At 42.0% G+C, this 22,078-nt stretch overlaps 2 protein-coding genes across 3 annotated transcripts in view; both read right to left on the reverse strand.

The window, feature by feature from the left end:
- Positions 1-374: 374 nt before the first annotated feature.
- On the reverse strand, positions 375-2,215 carry LOC115400343 (claudin-17-like). The gene has a single exon (XM_030108151.1). The coding sequence runs from the start codon at positions 2,165-2,167 to the stop codon at positions 1,481-1,483; it is 687 nt and encodes a 228-aa protein (XP_029964011.1). The 5' UTR covers positions 2,168-2,215; the 3' UTR covers positions 375-1,480.
- Positions 2,216-6,825: 4,610 nt separating this feature from the next.
- The window catches only part of LOC115400337 (T-lymphoma invasion and metastasis-inducing protein 1-like), a 43,220-nt gene continuing 27,967 nt past the window's right edge, over positions 6,826-22,078 (reverse strand). Inside the window, exons 2-14 of one of the 2 annotated variants that reach the window (XM_030108144.1) lie at positions 18,989-19,093; positions 15,011-15,196; positions 13,010-13,078; positions 12,546-12,671; positions 12,354-12,462; positions 11,255-11,434; positions 11,043-11,161; positions 10,837-10,945; positions 9,739-9,797; positions 9,206-9,311; positions 9,032-9,119; positions 8,785-8,957; positions 6,826-8,521 (exon numbers count right to left, since the gene is read on the reverse strand). In XM_030108144.1, coding sequence (XP_029964004.1) covers positions 7,983-8,521; positions 8,785-8,957; positions 9,032-9,119; positions 9,206-9,311; positions 9,739-9,797; positions 10,837-10,945; positions 11,043-11,161; positions 11,255-11,434; positions 12,354-12,462; positions 12,546-12,671; positions 13,010-13,078; positions 15,011-15,196; positions 18,989-19,057 — 1,932 coding nt within the window. In that variant the 5' untranslated portion in view covers positions 19,058-19,093 and the 3' untranslated portion in view covers positions 6,826-7,982. The remainder of the gene's footprint in view (positions 8,522-8,784; positions 8,958-9,031; positions 9,120-9,205; positions 9,312-9,738; positions 9,798-10,836; positions 10,946-11,042; positions 11,162-11,254; positions 11,435-12,353; positions 12,463-12,545; positions 12,672-13,009; positions 13,079-15,010; positions 15,197-18,988; positions 19,094-22,078) is intronic. The other variant, XM_030108142.1, reaches the window with a different exon arrangement.

Consider the following 22,078-nt stretch of genomic DNA (forward strand, 5'->3'; position numbering starts at 1 on the left):
AAAGTCATCAAGAAGATCTGCTTGTTTTGAATAGATGAATAAAGGCTACCAGCATTCACTAGGAGATTAAGTAATCACATTTAATCCAAAACAACAAACATTGAGGATCGAAGTATATATACCCTTACTTTTAGAGTTTAAAAGAGGCAATCAACACATTTCAAGTTCTACTTTTTTGTTTTTAATATTTATTAGAACAAAGAATCTGAGAAAAACAGGAAGCATTCTACAAAATATTTCATAAATATGAAAATGTTCTTGCTTTTGCCAGCTGTAATCCACAGTAATGTGCTGCATTCACATCACAATAAAAATGCTCTTTTAACAAGATGAATTTATATTTAAAAACAAACAATTCTCTTTAGCTTTCAGAATTAGCCAACTCTGCATTAGAAAAATTTTAATGCCCTTTACTGTCACTGTTCAGTAAAATTAAGTGTGAAAACACAAACTGAATTTTGCACCCCGTTTGTTTTCCACACTGTGGGTGTTGCTGTAGAGCACGACAGGCGTCAGCAGCATGTTTAAAGGTACAAAATGCAGTTTAAAGACAGAAATCAGCTTAAGAAGACATGAGCAAGAAAATCAGTTGTCAGAGAAACAAAGATAAAAACTTTTTAATTATGAAAAAGTAATATGTCTCTTAATTAATTTTGGTAAGAAAATGAAAATATTTAGCATTTGGAACATACATTTTATTAATGATTTGTAAATATGATACAAATGTTCATTTGAGTTTTAAAATACTGTGTTTTATTCATCATTGTTCGTTAAACTGATGATTGAACTAAAAATTTCTGTCCCACAGCCTGAAAGCCGATGGAAGATCACAGACGTTAAAGCGCCTGCTCTTCTCTTAGTAACCTGAGCTGATGAAAAGGTGTCGCAGACAGAAACTTGAGGAGGATCGGTTTCATTTATGAGCCTGAACAGCTCAGTTTCCAGCAGCTCTGCTGAAGGTGACTGTATCTGAACACTTGAAAACATCGTTCGTTACGAGTCTTTCTGTGCATTTTACTTGACGGAGCAGGAAGAATGACTCTGGAATTGCAGGATATTAGTTTTATTTTTGAGGTTGGGATTGTATTATTGTAGAAATAAAATTATACAAGAACAAACATTTATGCAAACCTTCTTTGAAGTTGAAGTGTTCACTTGGTTATCCAATAATTATGATGAAGAACAAAATGACAGATAGTTGTCAGACAAAATTACATTAAAAATGTCAAAAAAAAAAGTTAATTTCTCTTTCGTTATAATACAGCCACAGTCTTCAGTTGCCAGACGTTGATGAAAATTTATGCAAATGATTATAGCTGAAACACTGAAACATGTTTGCGTGATACAGATGATGAGATCAGGATTGCAAAACGCAAAGTCATTTTTTTAAATTCATACTTCATTCAGTTTCAACCTTTCAGAGATGGTATTTTAACCCTTTAGGGATATTTAACATGCAGTCCGTCCTCTGAAGGAGAGTTTACACATATTCTTGAATCTTATGGAAGCTTGACGCTGTCCTTGGCAGGTAGATGCTGTCCTCTTTCTTCACATCCTTCTCCGTCATGAGATGCTCTCCAGTGAAGACCTGTTCTTTTGACGTGCGCTTGCTGTATTGGAACAGGAGGATGACGCCTGTGATCAGCAGGAGGGCAGAAGTGGCCCAGCCGATAAAGAGAGCGTCTCCGAGCTCCCGTTTCTGAGCGTCCACCACGGCGGGGTTGTAAAAGTTTCTGACGACGGTGTGCGCCACCCAGCTGACGGGGATGAGCGTGGCCAGGGAGGAGAGCAGGAACAGGCTTCCCCCGAGAGCCAGGGCCACGTTCTTCATCCTCACATCGTCGCTGCAGCAAATGCTCTTCTGGGTCCCGCAGCCGGTGACGAGCAAGGAGACGACGACCAGAGCTATGGAGACGCACGTGAGTGCCCGGGCCGCCCGCAGCTCCGGGGGCAGGGCCAGCAGAGAGTCGTACGCTTTGCACTGCATGTTGACGTCGATTTGTCTGTAGCAGGTCATCCACAGACCCTCCCAGAGCTCCTCCATCACGATCAGATTGGCGCCGATGAAGGCCGAGACCCTCCAGGTGGGCAGCGCGGCGATGGCCACGGTCCCCATCAGGCCGACGGAGCCCAGGACCAGAGCCAGGACCTCCAGCTTGGCCCGCATGGTTCAGGCCGAGCGGCGCAGCCTCGTCTGCCGTCTGGCCGATGAAGCGAAAGCACAAAAATCTCAAGATAGAATCGCTGTGCCTGTAATGTCATCTTACTGGTTCAGCTTGACCTTGAGCCCAAACCACAGTCAGAAACAGTGATTAATCTGGCGTGAATTATTTGTTTTCACTCGGCGAATAGAAAAACCTGCAAGTTCAGTGGAAATGACTTTGAAGTTTGAGTGATTTCTTTGTAGTTTCTCACCCGAAATGACAAGATTGATGTTTTCTGACAAGATCTGTTCCTACTCCGAGTTTACGTACCTGAATAACCCTTATTTAAAACGTTTTCATGTTCCTGAATAAACCATTTCATACCCAGGGTTTGGGTGAAGTTGATTCACATCTTCCAAATGGAGAGCTACGAGGCTTTCTTCTAATAGAATAGAATAGAATCATTAATCATTCATTAATCCCAGAGGGAAATTCTTTGATGGTGTTGTTCCACACACAAGAGATTTTAGTAAAGAGAATGTTAAAGATAAGATAAAATAGAAATGTAATTAAATAAGCCAATATTAATTATTAAATATTAATATGTATAAGGTGTAAGAAGTGAATGTGCAAAAGGGGCTTGTATAAGCATTTACATGTTATTTTCAACTCATTGAAGGAAACATGAAATATTCAGAAAGTTTTCACTCTGAGACTGAATTACAATCAGTTACCACGATACATACCTGTAACTTGGCTGTGTCTCTGTAACATCAGCATGAGAGGACTGTGTTGTATTCAGTGGTATAAAAATAATGTTCTATTTAATTTGAGGTGAAAAACACTTTCACAGATTAATTGGAATCATGAGAACAAACCTTTTGTTTGTTTGCCGGACATTTGTGTTACATTCACTTTCTGAGTACTTTATAACCTGATAAATGATTACAGAGAATTTGGCTGAAGTCATGGAAGAAGTTCAGTCTCTCAACGGCATGTCTGGGTTTTTATGTAATCAATTTAAACTATGTGGAAGTTTTTAATTGTATTATTTATGTGGTTTTAGCCCTGTATCCTTATTTTGCTTCAAATATTGTCAGATGACATTAACCTTGAGTAGTTTTAGATGGCAAAAGCTTTGATTTCTTAAATGCTGTTTACAGGACGAGCCCTTCCTTTTAACAAGTGGAGAGTTACTGTTATGTATTATTATTTTTTATTTATTATTTTACACATTCACTTTGGAACCCAATATTCTTTACTTTCTCCTTTTACATTAGTCAGACTTGCTTTAGCCTCCGATGATTAAGTAACAGTAAAAGAAAGCAGATCACAGAAACGAATGATGAATTTAAAAAAGTTCACTAGAAAACTTAAATCAGTAGCTAATATCTGGATAAAAGCTTTTCGTGTTTAGATTGGGAAAATTTAAGTGTGAAAAACTACAGTGTTTTGTATAAAGTCCAGACAGGTTCATATCATTTTTTTTTTTTAAGAAAATGAGTCAGTTAATGAATCAAATGACAATAAAGATGTATTAGAACTCTTTATATAGAGTTAAAGATGTTTGTTTTACTTTTTACATGTACACTTCAATACACTTCTGAAAATGTACAGCATTTTACTTATCTACTTTTACTAAAATAAAATAAGTTTAATTTGCTCTGTGATGCTTTATTTGAAACAGGGATCTCTATTTCTACTTTAATATTTGAGCACTTTTATGACCTCTTTGCATCACTCAATAAGCACAAGTTTGATGATAATGCCTGGAACTTTCCATCTGACAGCTAAAAGAAAGCTACTTGTCATTTCTGATGTTATCAGACAGCCTGGATTTGTCTGCTGTCATGAAGTAACTATTACTCTTTATTTTTTTAACGTGATCAAAGAAGAAATTCAGATTGAAAAAAGTGATTCCACGGATGTGAAAACAGCCACTCAGACCTCGTTGTGTGTGTGGAAGGAAGCATCCTGCTGGTTTCCCTGCTCAGTATGCGAGGCAGCAGCAGGGAGGTGGATGTACAGGAACAGAAACTGCGGAGCCTGTTGAGCAGGTTTTTTCTCTTTCTCACTGATACCATTGTCACATCCTCAGCTGCTTTGAATGTCAACAAACCGACTCACGCTGGGAAACCTGTCGCCGTGAAGACAAACACACCAGAGCTGCTTTTGTGGACTAATTTCTGTCGATGCGCGTGTGAATTTTGATGTGTGACGGATTTTGGAGAAGAGATGAATGATCAAGGATGAAATCTGAGTGTGTTTGATGTGTGAGGGCCGCAGAACTGCAACAAGCAGTGTGTGCCACCTGCTGCATGCTGATATGACTACACACACACACACACACCTGGCTCGCAGTAGGATTGTTGAAGCATTTTGCATTGTTTTACATATATATATATTTATTTATCTTCTTTTAGGGCAAAGCACACACAGTCACAGTTTTATCTGCCTTGAGAGGCGAGGACGTTAACAGGAGGAAGCTGCGCTGCTTTGCCGCTCACGGCAGACGGCCTGATGTGATCTCTCCCCTCTGTCTGAGGGGCCGCCGCAGCTTTTGTGGCGGGGGCCGGTGATTGACAAGAATGAGACGGGGCGGTGAGAGGGCGGTGACGGCTTGTCCACAGAGCTGGGGGATCTAAAAGGAGGAGATAAGACTGTGAGAGCTATTGATTACAGTGTCTGTCGTGCAGCCGCGCTTTCACATGTCAGTTCCTACATGCTGAGGGAATCATTTGGTTTCCAGGTCCAAGATCCATGTTTGATTCCTGCATGTCTTCCTTCAGTTCAAGGGTTTTGTGCATGGCCTTTTGGGAAATGTCTGCAGCTCTCTGTGACTTCAAGTTGAATACTTCAGGTATAGAAAACGAACCACTAGTTTCCCAGCTCATGAAAGATAATTGTTTTGCACTGCAGCACCACTAGAGGGCATAGAGATTAGACTCTTATCAGTATGTGTCAAACTCAGTCTCTCATCCTGATTCTCTTCATTTCCCACATTATCGTCCTATTTAATGTCAGATCAGGGTTTAAATCCCAGTTTCATCACCAAGGGCATCCAGCCCCAGGTCTGTGGTGTAAGTTGACTTTTCAGGATGACACCTGTACAAGGCAGCAGCCAAATAGACTGCTCCTGGCAATACAGAATAGAAATATTTTATTAATCTCAGAAGGAAATTCCTTCATAGGACTCCAGGCAAGTAAACCAAGAAAAAAGTTCCTCAAAACGCCTCATCTCTAATAACTATGAAAATAATTAAATGACTTATCCGTACATATTTGTTGTCTTTTGCATGCAACCATTACTGCAACCATTAATCCATTCAGAAAGGTTTTTTTCTTTAAGCTATTGCTGCTGCAGAAAATATACATCAGTTTCGTCAAATTGAAGGATTGCATGATGCATCCTTTATATCTTGAATTATCTAAAAGTTAAAGACTAATTTAAAAAGAGGGTATGGTTGATATGTATTTTAGTACTTTGTGTCACTAAAGCCCCTGAGGAAAATAAAACAATGTAGTGAATGATTTTGGATTTGATAAGGATGGTTTTGCAGCATTGTGATTAAAAATCCCAGTTAAGTGTCTTTCATTGATCACCATTTATCTTCCCTGCAGGCAGCTTTCTGTCTGCAAAGCACCCTGATTCTTTTGGGTAGCATCATCTTTTAGTGTTAAAAATCATATGGATCCATATTACATAGTGTTAAAATTGTGGAATTTCAGAGAGAGAGAGAATTTAAGCAAAAAAGAAAACAAAAAGCCTGTCATGCTCACTGAAACACATCTAATAAGTTGTGGTTGGTGCTTGAATCAAAAAATTAGAAAAAAAAATCTGCAATTCATGCAAGTTTTTCTTTTTTTGTTGTTGTTGCTCTTACTCACATTTGGACTGACTGAGGTTTTATTTTTAGATTATTTTAAAACCAGGGGCACATGCAAACCATGTATCATATTTTACTATTGCTCATTTTTTAATTCAAATATGTATTTCAGAATTTTAAATTTTTTTTTTTTTTTTTGTCTTTTATCTGCATAATTTTTTTATTATGTTTTTATTGCCTGAAAATACAACTTGTCAAGTGGAACCAGATAACTGTGTTTTTCCATGAGTATCTGTAGTATATTGGTGTGTGTGCACTGAAAATAGATTTATTTACAAACGTGTATATGTCTATCGATCAAGCTATAGATTCCCCAAAAGACGCCCAGATCTGGTCTCAAACTGTGGATTCTCTCAGAGAGTACTGACCACTGGAGCACTGTGCCGCAGCCCCAGATGAGAGCAGATATCTGAAAATGCGTGTGAACGTTTCGCTGCCGTTTCCTGAAAGAGAAGTTTTGGCTTCTCTAAAGCGAAAAGCTCCACACTAACCAGTCACTGCTTTATCCTCTCAGGGATAACACGAGTTTTAGCTCCTTCACCTCCATTCAAACACTTACACAGCAGCAGCGCATAAACTCTCAAAGTGATTTAACGTTTTTCAAGGTTTCCCCTCGTTTCTTGTGCATCTGTCGTCTCTGGGTTCCTCCGCCGCCCGGCTGCTTCGCTCTGCTGTTGAGTGAGTCTGAGCACATTTCCATTGTGTTTTTCTCCCATCACAATTGTTTTTCAGGGTGAGAAATCAAGCTGCCGGACTGAAGCCAGAGCAACCACTGAAACACTCCAGGCAAGGGCTTGAATTTTAAGTAGGAAACAACTGTATTTATTATGATATCAATACATTTTCTATATACACACAGTAATAAAAATGCAGTCTTAGTAGCACAATGAGTTGTGTACAATTATGACTTCTTCCACTCTTCAGGCATACTACAAGTCTTTCTCCCTTGATTGCTTGAGCAAATTTGGACTTTCTTGGTGGGAAAAAAAAAATGTTTATTTTAGCAGTTTGATGCTAAGAAATTATGATACAAATGAATAAATAAAATTACCATTACCAGTGAACAGTGTTTCTGCACATGACGATTCTTCTAATGCAGCTGATGTGTAAATTATCTACAATATAGAGTGTATATATGTGTGTGGAGAGTTACTGAATGAGTAGCAATACTGAAAAAGCAAATCTAAAATGTTTTCACAGTAAACAAAAGACGCATGAAACAGCAAATATAAATTCAAGTAAAACAGGATTACGTTAAATTAAAACAAATTAAAAATCCCCCCCCCCCTGCTTCTGAGAGGCTATTACATAAATCAATAATAAGAGAATAAACAAAATATCTTACAGACTAAAAACACATGTATTTAGTCTTTAAAACAAGAGATACAAATCATATATTGTACATACTAAGCAAATCTGTTCCCAAACATGTCACTGTATATCCATGTGAAGATGTACAAGTAAACTATGCAAGACAAAACTGTCCTTTTGCAATTAATTATTCTATTTAAGGACAAATAATATACAGCCCTTAACTATGATAATATCTCTGAGTCACACAGACGAAAAAAAAACAAAACAAATATTAATGTTCTTACAATACCCAAATTTGGCAACAGCAGGCAGGACTATAGTATGCTGCCCAAATGTGCAAACCATGCCAATCAAAGCAAACTGATTAGACTCCATGATTGTACCATTAGTTCCTCACTCCAAGCTCACACTCCACCTCTGTCACAGCATTTGATTTGGGACGAAGCTCCCTCGCTCTGGATTCCTGTATTGCTCCACTAACCTGTACAGAAAGCATTCAGCATAAGTACGTTAAAGAGGGATATATCTTCTACTAGCTGTGCGATATACATCAATGCCCATGCATTGTTGGTGATGACTGATCGTAATGGAGCTCGTGTAAAGCTGTCGAAGCCTGATCCGACTTCCTCCTCAGCTCTTACGTGGAACCTGATTGCTCCCGTCGCACCCAGATCTCATCCTTCCCCGTCTGATTGTGATCTTCCTCGGTGTCGTCGGCCGCGGCGCCCTGCAGCTCCGTGTCGGACAGCTTCATCTCGTCAGGAGTCTCGCTGACTGACGGCGACTTAAGGCTCTCGCTCTCCTCCGTCTCCGCCCCCTCCAAGGACAGGGCCATGATGGGGGACTCCAGGCCGGCCTCGGAGGACGACGCCCTGGGCGTCTGGCAGAACTCGTCGTCTTCGTCGCTGAGGATGTCCGTCTCTTTCACCTCCTCGGGGTCTTCGTACTCTTCCAGGTCGAACTGTTCCTCCACCCAGCGGTCCGTGTCGCCCGACAGCTCCGACTGCTGCTGCTGCTCGTCCGGGTCGGCCTCCGTCTGCGGCCGCTTGGAGTCGGGCTCCTGTGGAGAAGCCGGATCCTGCTGGTCCGGCTCCCCGTCGAAGACGATGTCGGTGTCGATGGTGAAGCGGTTGCGCACCAGCTTCCTCCTGCCCAGTGTCCTGGTCGGGGCGGATGCTGCAGAAACACAGTCACACAAATGAGTTTCCTTTTCCCATCAAGTAAAGATAGGATGAAGGGATGGTACAGTTGTACCACTGGTCACCTCTGGGGGCAGTGTTGTGCTTTATACATATGTCACCTAAGACAACAGAAGTGAGACCGCTTTGACTGAAAATGAGAAGAAAAAGCACCACTCTGCTGTTGATGCAGTCACTCTTGTATGAATCTACAACCAGTCGTGTGCGGTGGGGTGAACGCAGCCACATCCTGACATTTACCTGCTCTATTTATGACGGGCCGGGCTCCCTTCAGAGCGCAGAGCCGCTTCCCTCCAAAGGGCACGTACTGCTGGCTGAGGGGCAAACTCTCCGTTTTCAGAAGCTGCCGGCGATGCTTCTCCCTTAAGATTGAGTGGACCGTCTTCAGGAAATCCTTTCTGCTCTCTGGGGAGCTGGGCGGAGATGGAGGCGTCACGTTATCACTCTGTGAGATTACTGATGGGACTCAGGCTGTCAGCCTCCTCACCTGCAGCACAGGTGGAACGTCCTCTCAGGCCTGCCCTCCGACTCTGATTTGGTGTGGACGATCTCACACACCGAGGAGCCCTCGCCGTCTGAGGGAGGAATCGGCGCTCACGTGTGATTACATTCACAGAGCAATCAGGAGGGATTTACAGAAAGAGCAGTGTTTATAATTTACCCGCATTGGCCATGGATCTGATCTGAAGGGCATCGGTTGGGATCATGTGACGGAATCGGAAAGGATCTTTATCTTCTGAAGAAATGGAGACGCGATGGGAGCCACCCTTTAAATCAATCAAGACAGTTATGTTAGTTTCCCTACAATAAAGCAATAATTCTGTCCTTTACTGCATTGGAAATTAATAACCCTGAGAATATTTCTATACTTGGATGAAATGTTATGTAAAATGCATATGTTCAAGAGCAATTTATAAGAGATGTTAAAGCAAAGAGGCCAAACATTAAAAATTAAATTGCATTATATGAAATACTGTAAAACTAACACATTCAGCTGCTCCTATATGCCAATATTTCCTTCAATTCACCGTTATTAATTAAATTCTGAGAAAACACAAACAGATATACATTTCCAATTTAGGGTCAATTTCTCAATAAAGGTTTAAATGCTGTTTTTACAGATAATTTACTGAGAATATTCTTAAGTTCAATGTTTTTATAGCAGTTTGGAACAGTTGATGGCTTCCTGCTTACCATCTTCTTCTTCTGCTTGGATCCCTCTTTGCAAACAAACACCACTGCTGTTTTGAACACTAAAAAGAAAAAACATCGGGAGAATAACACAACGTGTCTTCACTGAGGACTTCAGACAAATTCATCATCATGCATCACTTTGTGTTTCTACAAGGCAGCATTTTGAAAACAATGTCTGTTTATACGACTGAAACACTGAGAACAATGTAGTTAGCATGTTGACCAGTCCTAAGGCCACATGCCGTGTGTGTGGAGACGGAGCCCGAGCATTTTCAAAAAATTCCACTTTGAGAGCTGTCTTCAAAAAGTTGTGTTTTCAGTGACTCTGATCATTGCTGTCATGTAAACGGAACACGAAACACAACGAAAGTTTTCAAATTTCACTTGAAAATGTGTAAATTTGTAGTTGACCTGATTGTAAATGCCTGAAGTTAACTGTAGAACCTTGGAAGGATCTCCTCAACACATTGAAATAGTAGAACAATATCACCATTTAGAGACCAGGAGAGTGTTTTAAGCGTTCTACATGTTAAAATTCAAATGAATGAATGACATCAGGACGTCATGAAGCTTTATCATTTCTGCAATTTACATTTTTAAAGATTTTTCTTGAGCATTGTCATTAAAAATAAATAAATCCAATTAAAAATGGAATTAATAAATAAAATAAGAACACGTGGATGTGCAAAATGAGATTATTGTGCAGCGGCTCTGGTTTGCACTTTTTCTGTTTTTCCAACTCGCGAATAGAGAACGCCATTGTTGTCTGAAATGCTGCGCTCTGTTCACATGAGTGGGCCGGGGTCAGAGTGCTGGGTTGTTTGCTGCTCAGCTGGTCTTGATTGTTTACGTTCAGAGTTCAGCACTCAGCTGCATGTTTGTCACTGCAGTGAAACATTTAATCCATATTGTGCCTAAAAGACTCGATTTCATGAAATTAGTGGATGCTGTGAACACCACATCTGTCAGCAAGGTAAATTTTTCCAGAAATGCAATTAACTAACATAATTGGGATTAATAAATTCTGTTTGAAAGAACATAAAAAATGCAATTCATGTTCTTTCATCCAGCTACTCATGAAATCTATATCTTACATACCGAATGTCGCCATCTGAGGCTCTTTCTTCCATTTTCCTAAGGAGGCAGGCGGGTTGATCCAGGTCACAGTGTTGTGGAGGAGCAGGTCTCCCATCGACAGATCAGCAACCTTTTAATTTCCAGAGATAAACAGAATGAAACCCTGACAGTCGCTCCACGTGTCCTCTTTAGCCGTCAGCCCAGAGCTGAGCGTTTCTCCTCCCCACCTCTTTCTTCTCGCTGCTCTGCTCGGTGATGAGCTGATCGAACACGGCTCCGAACTCCTCGTGGATCTTCTGCATCTCGTTGATGTGGCTGGCGACTTTGTTCATGGCTTTCATGGCAACTGAAGGAAAGATAGAAAAAGAAAAATCAAGCTGAGCGTTTAACCTGAGTGAAAAGGTCAGTCCTCTCGGCTGGACCTGTGACCGGGTCTCACCGTCCAGATGGTAGTGCTCCTCGCTGTCTGGGTCTGTGAGCGAGTAGAGCTCCTTCAGGAGGAGGGGATACTTCAGCACCCTCTGGATGGGTTTGATCAGGTACGACTCCAGGGTGGAGGAGTGCTGCTGCTTGGGGTTCCTCTCATCCAGGAAAGCCTTGAAATTGGGGTCAGTTTTAGCTGGAATGGCCAAAGAAACCCAGTTAGTCCACATTATTGAAGTCTGAAAATCATTGTTTGTTTTCAAATGTGGAATGAATTCGGTATTAGTTCGATTTTGCAAGAGGAAAAACATTAAAACTGGCAGAAAAATCAGTTTAAACCAGCTTTAATCAACTAACACATCGCTAAACCTTATGGATGTTGGCTCACTCAGTGTAAACGCCACATACCATGACATCCTCTCATGTTTTAAAGGAGGTGGGCGAACGGACGGCTTGTTCAGCACAGCCCCATTATCTACATCATGCAAAGTCAGCGGCCTTGAGTCCTGTGAGGCTCCAGCTTGAAAGTATGCAGGAGTCAGATGGACAACACCGTGACTGATAACTCCACGGAGCGCATTGACGGAGTCCTGCGGCGTACGGCAGATGGTTGGCGGATAAATACGCCCTCTCCCTTGAGCCAAGGAAGGAAGTGGATTCAGGAGCGGGGATGTTCCTGGCAACTAATTCCTCGCTCGATTGAATAAAGGCTTTAATAAAAACCAGGCTACTAGTTTGAAAAACAAAAACAGTCTGCCCTGATGAGCTGTGTCGTCTTTGCAGACTGGAGGAGATTATTTCCAGTGTGTTTGGGTAAACTGTGTCATATTAGCCTGAGAGCGGCCAACACTGTTCCATGCAGGTTCATATTCAAATGCTGGAGTTGAACGTGGGAGTGCATGGCTCAAGTGGAATGATTATATGTCTTTTTTTTTTTTTTTTTTTTTTTTCCACACAGCCTACATGCTACCTTGTTTTTCTTGGATCTCCCACCAGCTACCTGATTACCGCTGTAGCTCCAGGTAGTAGATGGATGCATGACAGTTCTGCAACCCTTGATGTACTTTACTGAAAATAACTGGTTTAAACAACAAATCAGAGGAATTCCCGCTCACCCTTCACGAGGACCTTAGGGACTTTGGTGTGGCTGGCACAGAAGGCGCTGTAGATCTTAAAACGGTCTGCATAGTAGAGGAAGGAGCCTCCCAGGGAGAAGAGGATTTTCTGTGGAGAGGAGTTACGCAACCGGTAGTTAGAAAGAGTTCGCTGGTGTCCAATCCGGCCCAACAGACCACCGAGCGTTGTACCTTAAACTGATCCACGCTCTCCAGCTTCTCCAGATCCGGCACCAGGCGGGTTCCGTCTTCCAGCGTCTTGAGAAACTCCACTTGGAACTCCACCATTTCTGGCAAGTTTCCAAACAGCACATCCAGCTGAAGAAAACAAGGATTTCAACAAAATGGAAAAACACAGTCAAGAACCTTTTCCTCACTGCAAAGCATTTTATAATGCTCCAGTATTTTAGCCTTTGCGGTAGTTAGGCCATTCAGGCTCGCACACGGTAATACAACCAAATGAAATTCATTATTCCAAGTGGATATGAACCATCTCTTTACTTTCAAATCCTCCTCTCCTCTCTCTCATCACCCACCCCTCTCGTCCTCGTGCTGCTACACTTCACACCCTTACATAACCCACTTTCCTCGGAACGTTTTAGTGCTAGCATTCAGGAGCCAGAACGACCCCTCTGTGGGGCAAAAATCCGACATACCTCATCCTGAGTGAGGAAGGGTTCTTTCTGCAGGGGGGTTAAATATCTTCCAATGAGGCAGTTGAGATCCTGTAAGATGACAGTGAGATGTGTGTTATTGTGTGACAGATGCACCGTTTTTGACAAAAAAGCGAGCGCGCCTGTCGCAGCCAAACAGGTGGACGGGCAATCTGAGAGGGCAGGAACAATAACCCGCCTCTTTCTGCATGCATTTCAAAGAAGGAGCCACATGGAGGCCCAATTAAATAAATGACCGTAGCAACAGTTCCTAAGATGAACCAGAGAAAGCCGATCCAGATCACCCAGTCACGTAATGAGAGACTCCAATTGCACAAACAACCAAGTGCATAGTGAGGTTTTAGAAGGTTTTGTCTGAATCATAACAGATATTGGGAATAAAGTGCATAACAAACACCAGCGAAGTAGCATGAAATAAACATACAAATTCAGGATGAATTGGAGAAAACCTGAAATCATATGCAATGAATAGAGAATATAATAATATAGGTTTCAATAAAGCACAAAACTTTGCAAATTCAGGCTTTAGTTGAACATGATTAACATCATATCTGACAAAATACCAAATAGGCAAATAAAAATGAAAAAAAAAAAGACTTCAATGTCTGAAAGTAGAAAGTTAAAAACTTCTTATTAAAATAAAGAATTTAATATATTTTGTATGTCTTATTTTATATATCATGTAGTTGTAAATCATTACATGCGATTACTAAATATTCATTCATGAGCTATAAAATTCATGTTATACACTAGATATGCGTATAACTACACTTTAGAATTTTATTTTCATGTTATACACAAATGCCATCGACATTCATGAGCAGCAGGTATGAAACCAAGACAGCAGTGATATCTGATTAATGCCGTTATTCTAGTTCATTCAGGTCACAGTGATTCATCATGTCGGTTTTCTAGATTAGTTTGAATTTTTGACTCCTGTTGTTTCTCAATCTCCTTTAATTGATACACTTGATTTTCAGTTGTTTGCCTGATTGGCTGCTTGGTTTCCATTATTTTTGATAAACTTTGGCAACTGTGAAGAAAGGGTTGGTTATTCACTCTGTATATGAATTAAATTCAAATTAAAAAAAAATCGTTGAATGCAACAATGTAAAGCAGCCAAAGTGAAATTACATATGATATTTAATGTTACACATAGGCCAGATGCATTAACTTTCCAAAGTCATTAACCAGCGTCCGAGATTTCTAATCAGTGACCAAATACAAAACTTAATCTTTCATGTTGGAAACAAATCATCATTGAACCAAGACTTTGATGCTCTTTTGTGGTAAAACTGCCACGTAGACTGGAGGGAGTGGTAAATCCATTCTTCATTCCTCCCATCCAATCACACACTGGACAGATCGGAGCGCTGCCTGCAGTGCTGGGCTATTATGACCAAGTTAAATAATTTATTACTTAATTCAAAATTCATTCCCAGTCATTTGCTTCATTGCATTCACAATTGAGTTGCAAGTCGGACCAGTGGAGCAAAAAACAAATAAAGAAAAAAAATAAATGCCCCCAAGTCTACTTGGGCAATTAGAACAAATTGTCCTGCCAAAAAGCTATCTCTTTAAAGGGCACAATGCACCATCAATCACGCTCGATGTGATTTATATAATGAGTATATTCTTTGGCCCCTGTAATGAGGTATAACATTTTAGAAAGCCGTGGCATTATCGCATTATGTTCCATCACTAACCCAGTTATCCCACTGAGCCATATTTATACCGGCCAGAAAAAAATGAGGTAATATCCAGACAAGGGCACAGCTGTGTCCCTGCGCACATCACCTGGGACACAGATATAAATATGGATCGCTCATGTGTAAAAAGTAACACACACACACACACACACACACACACACACACACACACACACACACACACACACACACACTCAGACACAGGGACAACGAGAGGAGCATGCACACACACAAACACCATCTGCCCCGTACAAGTAAAAGCGGCAGTACTGACTTTGACATAGGTGCGTTCGGTTTCCACCAGTTCACAGATGACTTTGCGGAGCTTGTCGGCGTCGGAAAGCTGCCGGAGAGCGGCGGGCGGCGGGAACGGGGAGTCCGGGCTGGGCGAGGAGGACACGCACTCCGAAGGGTTCATGTCATGGAGACTGCGGCAGAAAGCGGCGACCTGCTCCGTACTCTGAAACAGAAGTGACGAGAGAGACAGATAAGTGGTCGGCTTCGGCGGGATTGTGTAACTCCCTCCTGAAGTCACAATCTCAATCAATGAGCGCCTCAAATATTAACACGCAGCTTTCCCACCTAATGATGTTCACATATTCATGACTGTCCAGAGTTTGAAAAGAAAGCGAGAGAGAGAGAGAGAGAGAGAGAGAGAGAGAGAGAGAGAGAGAGAGAGAGAGAGAGAGAGAGAGAGAGAGAGAGCTTAAAAAAAATGTCATTTGCACTAATTTGGTCTATTTTCAGTCTGTCATAACAATGGCTTTTCCACCTCCCTCTCTTTCACTCACACCTTTCTTTTCCCTGATGTTTTCATCCAACTGGCAAGGCAGCGGTGTAATGATTCATCTCTTTCACAGAATCAAAACATACACACACACACACACACACACACACACACACACACACACACACACACACACACACACACACAGTGGCGTCTGGTTTGTCCACATACAGTACGGGTTGCTGTGGCGACCGACCCTGATGTGCATTCGACTATCAATTTGGACTGAAATAGAGCCCACTGTGCCACGACCCACATGGCACAACTAATACACACCCTCCGTTTGCAGCAGAGCCACCAGAAATGAATTGGATTTAGTTTTTTGCAACAACTCAACGGACAACATGAATGACAAATGTCACGGCATGTGGCTCAAAAACTGATTAGAATCAACAGAAACAACATGTTCCAACACCCACAGCCCAAAATTCCTTTTAACTGTTAAGAAATAACAATTTAAAATATGGAATTAAACAATGTGTGAATACATAAGTTGATGTTATGTGGGTATTTATGTATAGGTGTACATGTATTTTTCCAGACTGGAAAGCATGATGCAGGCTACTAAATTTACACTACAGCAGAGGTTCCCAACCTTTTGTTTTCAATTTGCCAAATAAAGTTACAGTGAAGCCAAATACAGCTGAGCATAAGACCTTAAATGCAGGACACTTTAAAATTAAAGGTGCCGTAGGCAGGATTACCTTCGCAAGATGGCGATTTGACCCATCCAAGATGGCGATTTGAAACCCGGAGTCGTGCCCACCTCGGGGTGCCGAGCGGGGCCGGCAGTGTGATGGCCGCCTGCGCCGGCGGGTTGATTCACCTGTGACCTTTTCACGGCGGGCCTTTTTTTTTTTTAAGAATTCCAGTAGAAACAGACAGTGTCCTCCATGGTGTTTTGATGTTATGTCCGACGAGGCAGGTAAATATGTGGGCCTGGACTTCCTCATGCGCGTTCACGAGAAGCAGAGCTTTGAAGCGCCGCCCCTCGACCAATCAGGATAGAGCCTCAGGGGCTCTTCTGATTGGTCAAACATACCGGGAGCGGTCGAGAATCCTTTTCAGCTCAGAACAGAGACAGATGGAAACACTGCGCCCACACGGTAGTGCAATTATACTACACTCCTAAAGGATTTTCAATGGATACTCTAACATTTAATCCAAAGAAAACTTTTTTTTTTTTTTTTTTTTACATTTCAGAGACCTGTTTTTTTTCCAGTTGTTGTGGATTGTAGACCAGCATCAGTGCCAAAACCAGCCTGTGAGATGGTCCGATCCGGCCCAAAGGATGACTTAGCATAGCATCAAAAACTCCAATTAAAGAAGTGGCTGCAGTACTTAATGTGTCCACTTGGGGAAAAAAAAAGATCCTCCAAAACTGAGAACGAGAACAGACCAGGAGATAGTATCAAGACCTGGAATGATGAAGCCCAACAAGCTACAACAGCAACTCCAGAAAAACGTGATGGTGAGTATTTCTAATTGCAGTTTTAACAATGTGACCCTAAAGTGTTCAGAGAACCACAGGTTGGGACTCAATTCAGTGGCACAAGCATAAATAGGCAACTAATACTTAACTAAAAGATAAATAATGGCAATTATAAAAGCGATTAACACAGAATATTTGCAGATGAAGAATGTGGAGGGTTATTGTTTGTTGAATCATCACAGTCTGTATATGTGTAAGTCAATAAATATGGATGCTTCACTGACTGATGGAATATTATTACCCATTAAAAATGCGGTTGTTTTTATTATCATGACCATAATTACTAAATATTTAACACAATGACAGCAGAGGTGTCATTCCTGTTATGTCTCTTGTGAACACAAATTGCTCTCATCTGGACCATCGTCATAAAACTACTGGGAAAAAAATCCTGAAACACGCAAACACGCCGTCTCTTACCACACATATACAGAAAACGTAGCAGAGAGCTTCATCACCAATTGTCAGAGACTGCTAAGACGTCTATGTTTTGCAATATATTGAAGTTTATCAGCTGGTCAGCCATTTTTTTCCAGTCACTCTAACAGTATCAAGCAAAATAAAGCCTCCTCCCAACTGAAGACGGATTGGTAAAATAATCTTCATCAAGCTCAAGAGCATCATAATATATTTATGCTCCTTCAAATACTGCACAGAAAAAAATGCATGGGCATTTCACCATAAAGGGGTTTTTCTTCTCGATGTACTCTTTGTACTTTATTGATAAATGGAGAGAGAATCCAGTTGCAAAGTGCAGCCAGAACAGCATGTTATCCACTGACAGCCGCAGCCTCTCCCCGGCAGCCTGGAAGATCACTGTAGTTATCAGCATTGTTATCTAATCAGCCAGCCATTCATATGTGAGGCACAGCACCCATTTGTCTCACTTGACAATGTTCCCAAAATAATCAGGCGGCTCCCAGATCAACAGAGGAAACGGGAAGCGTAATAATGTCTGAAGACATTTTCACTCTCATACACAGGTTTAATTCCACCTAAAGCCGTCAACTTCTGTTTTTCTCCGTGTTAATTAAAAATGTCAAAGCATCTGATATGAACTGTGTAATAGCGTCTCGTGGAGGTCTATTTACCCATGAAAGCTCTTTAGAAGTGAATCCACTGCTGATGAACATGAGAGGATCTACCTGTGTAAAGAGTTCAATGGAGAGAAGCTTCATCAGCTTCCACAAACGGCTTCCCTCAGTAAAACGCATTGATAATCTGTCATGCAGGGTGCGAATGTTGTGAAGAGATACTGTGTTTACATCCCAAACTGATGCGACGAAGTCCCAAAAAACAAGGGCGAGTGGTCCAGTGACGGTCCAATCAGAGCTCTCTGTGCAAGATAATTAACACCGCGGCGGAGCGGGTCCATGAACTGTCATGACATGATGGGAGGAAGAGAGAGAGAACAGAAGAGGGAGGGAGGGAGGGAGGGAGGGAGGGGGGATCAAAACCTTCAAACTAACATTAACATTATGAAACGGTGAGATGTCTGGGACAATGGTTTCCCACGGTAAATGAAAGAGAGAAGAAAAAGCTCTTTTAAAGACAGAGTCAGAGCAGACGGTTTGAGACTCTCGCTCCAGGTACCAAGAGAGAAAACTGGAGTTAGTTAAAGTCACTCAGAGTCTGAGGAAAAGTGTCTTCGGACCCGCTGAGACGCAGCTCTGGCACACACACACACAGACACACACACACACACACACACACACACACACACACACACACACACTGCTCGTTTTGGCGTCTTGTGGAACCCTCCGCTGATTATGGATTATGGGGCAACTCTGCGACACAACGGTGACTCACAGTTTCCTGTAGTCAGTCAGCAACAGCCAAGAAGAGGTGTGAAACAAACGCTCGGAGGGAAAGGTGGGTTTGTTTTCCTTCGCCCCCCCCCCCCCCCCTTCTCTCCCCGTCTCACAACAACTATCACAGCGACGGCTACAAAGCAAAGAGAGAAGTCTCACCAGATGAAGCATGTCATAGATGGAGTCTGAGGAGCGCTTGCTGTGCTTGCTCCACTTCAGGACGGACATAGCCAGGTGGAAAGAAAGTCGGCGGCTTTGGGAAGTCTACACTGCGTCCCTCCAACACATTTCTCCGCTTTTTTTGGTGTCTCCCTCCGCTTTAAAATAGGAGAAGGTGCCTGTGATGAAGGATGGCTGGAGCAGCTCAGCCTCCTCCTCTCCGCCCACCAGCACTTACTGCCTTCCAACTCGCCTTCTCCTGCGCCTTCACAGTCTGCTGTAGCTCTCTCACTGATTCTCTGCCGTTTTCTCTCTCTCTCTTGTCTTCTGGCTGGGTGAACTCGGGCACACAGTGTGAGTGTGAAGATCTGGACACTTCTCGCAGCATTGTAAAAAAAAAAAAAAAAAAAAAAAAAAAAAAAATCAGCCTTGATAATCCTTCAGACCGGAAAAGGGAGCAAAGGAGCAGGAGGGAATGAAGTCTCCTCCTCAAGGTTGCAGCGGAGCAGGATTGGCTCGGACAGCCACACCACGGCAGAATACAAATGCAGGATTTCAGGAAAAGGGGAGAGAGGCGAAGCGGCAAAGCAGCAGGATTCAGAGGATGCTGCACGCAGGAAACATTCAGACGTGCCCAAAGCTATTTATTAAAAAAAAAAAAACCCAACAACCTCTAATGAGTCGTTCCCTCCTGTGAGCAGGTAACAAGCTCAGGAATAAAATCGCCCACTGATATAATCACACGCTTGAATGTTTGAGGAGAATCCAGGAAGTGAATCCTTTTCTGATGAATCCTCTTTTACACACTCTTCTTTCCAAGAACACTCCAACAAAAATCTCACATTTATACAGAGAGCTTCACAGAAACCGCAAATCACAGTAAATCAGCCAAACATAAAACCCCAAATTAGCATATCTAGATCGAAAACACAGGATCTGATCTCTAACATACTTTCACTAAACATCTTTTGAACCTATTTGCTCAGAAGAAACAGCCCTCTGCTCTCAGAGAAGCTGATAAATTGCTGATCAAGTCAGCCCTGCTGGAGTATTTAAATGAGGGTTTTCATGTGTGCGACTGCTTGCCTCAGCAAAGAGGAGCTGGAGGAAGAGCTGAGTGCCGACTAAATGAAGTTTTTAGGAAGAAAAACTCGAGCTTTGCTGAAAAGTAACACTCATGTTTGTCCTGTTAAACATGATGTGTAACATGACTGTATTTTTTTTTTCCCATGACTGAATCAGTGTTTTGTGTTCTCCAGAACAAGTCAGGGCGCGCAGAGAGCGAGGGAGGTAAAAATGAGATGAAGTGTTTTTAGTTTCTGGTGCACTGCCAAAAACATTTGTCACGGCTTCAAAGTACACAATCAAGTGTTTGACAGGGTTATTAATAAAGCCGAGTGATTCAATCACTGAGAAAGCGAAAAGGATTTACCTGCTCTGAGGCTGTCAGATTGGCACACGTCAGAGAAAAACCAATACTGTACAATCTAGAGCGCAGGTGTCAAATGCATTTTAGTTCAATTTCGCCCAATTTCACCTTGAGCGAGCTGGACTGGAGCACAACCTTTAAAATTAAACTTTTTTTTTTTTTTTCCCTCATGGTGCAGAGTACATGTGATGAAAATGTTTTTTTTTTTTCTTTTTCCAAAACCAAGCAAATATTACTGAAAATGACCACACTATTAACATAAAACCAACTTTAAGGAAACCTTCTGGAGTAAAAACGCAATGAAATGTCAATAAAACGGTTGCATTATGCATGTTTTTACAAGCTCACCCGGACAGCATGGCTTTAAAGCTAATGCTCGTCTGCAGCAGCCAGGTAGTTATCCCAGTGGCAGCAGATTTCAATGTTGTATTGTGTCCACGACTCGTGAAAAAACTGGTTACAAACAAACAAAACAAAAAAAACCCCAATCTTTTCCTTAAAGTATTTACAGTTTGCTTGATGGTTTGGTGGGCCGGACTGGAGCCTCTTGTGGCCCGGTTTTGGCTCATGGGCCTTATGTTTGACTCCTGATCTAGAGCAACTTCAATTTGTTCGTAATTTTAAAGCTCCTGCTTTAAAATTACAAACCCTGTTTTATCAGAGAGGGTCAGCAGGTTTTTCTAACATCCAATCCAGGATAACTCCAAGAAGAAAACAGTTTGGGATCCACTTGCTTTATAGCCACAATTTCCTGAACAGCGGCAGACGTTTCAGTTTAAGTCCACGACAGCTGCAGAAACGCAGCGCGGCGCAATAAGAAGTCACGTCGCGCACGAAGGGAGGGCTCGCCAGGCAGCGTCAACACACACATTCATCACAAAGCAGGCAGGCTAAAGAGGAGGCTGCTCGCAGAAAACAGAGCTGTGGGATGTTTCACAGGAAGCAGAGTGAGAAATGTGTTTGCCAGCCAAGACGTGTTCAGTGGAAATAACTGAGATTGAGTGGCCGGCTCCCGCGGTCAGGTAATGAGCTCTGAAAATAAGCTCGGTGGTTGTGAGAGGGACAAGTGAAAAACACCTGCTGATTTTATCACACATCGAATGTCTTAGTAGCTCAGGAGGTAAACCTCATGAATTAGTTTTCACATGCTGACAGTCATTTGGCTCTTTACTAGAAATTCTACCATAAAGACCCCACTGAAGGCTGATGTTTGCACAGTCAGTGCACCAAACAGCGCATTCTTAAAGAAAAAGGGGCGTTAAAGGGTGAAAACAAGACGGAGTGATGAGTAAAATCCATCCAAAAATAAGTCAAGGAATCCCGAGATAGGAGGAAAGCGAAATGAATTAAAGGGTTTTGTATTTGTACTCTATACTGCGCTGCCAGAAAATGTTTCTCTCGCCTTCAAAGCGTAGCGTTAGATAAGAGATTCACATTCACAAGGTTGAAAATAAAGATGAATGACTCATTTGCTCAAAAGAGGAGAAAGTAAACTTTATAGCCACGCATTCCTGATTCTCCTGTTTAGCTGATATTTCTCTTCTTTTAGACTGTGGAGAAGCAGTCAGAAGTCAAAGTGCGCATGAGGGGATCACTTGTCAGGCAGCGTAGAAACACAGATTAATCACTAACTATTTATCATTTGGTTCAGCTGTTAATCA

This window comes from Salarias fasciatus, chromosome 14, assembly GCF_902148845.1.
Source record: "Salarias fasciatus chromosome 14, fSalaFa1.1, whole genome shotgun sequence".
Lineage (NCBI taxonomy): Eukaryota > Metazoa > Chordata > Actinopteri > Blenniiformes > Blenniidae > Salarias > Salarias fasciatus.

Coding starts and splice junctions, on each gene's coding strand:
- LOC115400343 (XM_030108151.1), bottom strand. CDS start 2,167: ATGCGGGCCAAGCTGGAGGTCCTGGCTCTGGTCCTGGGCTCCGTCGGC.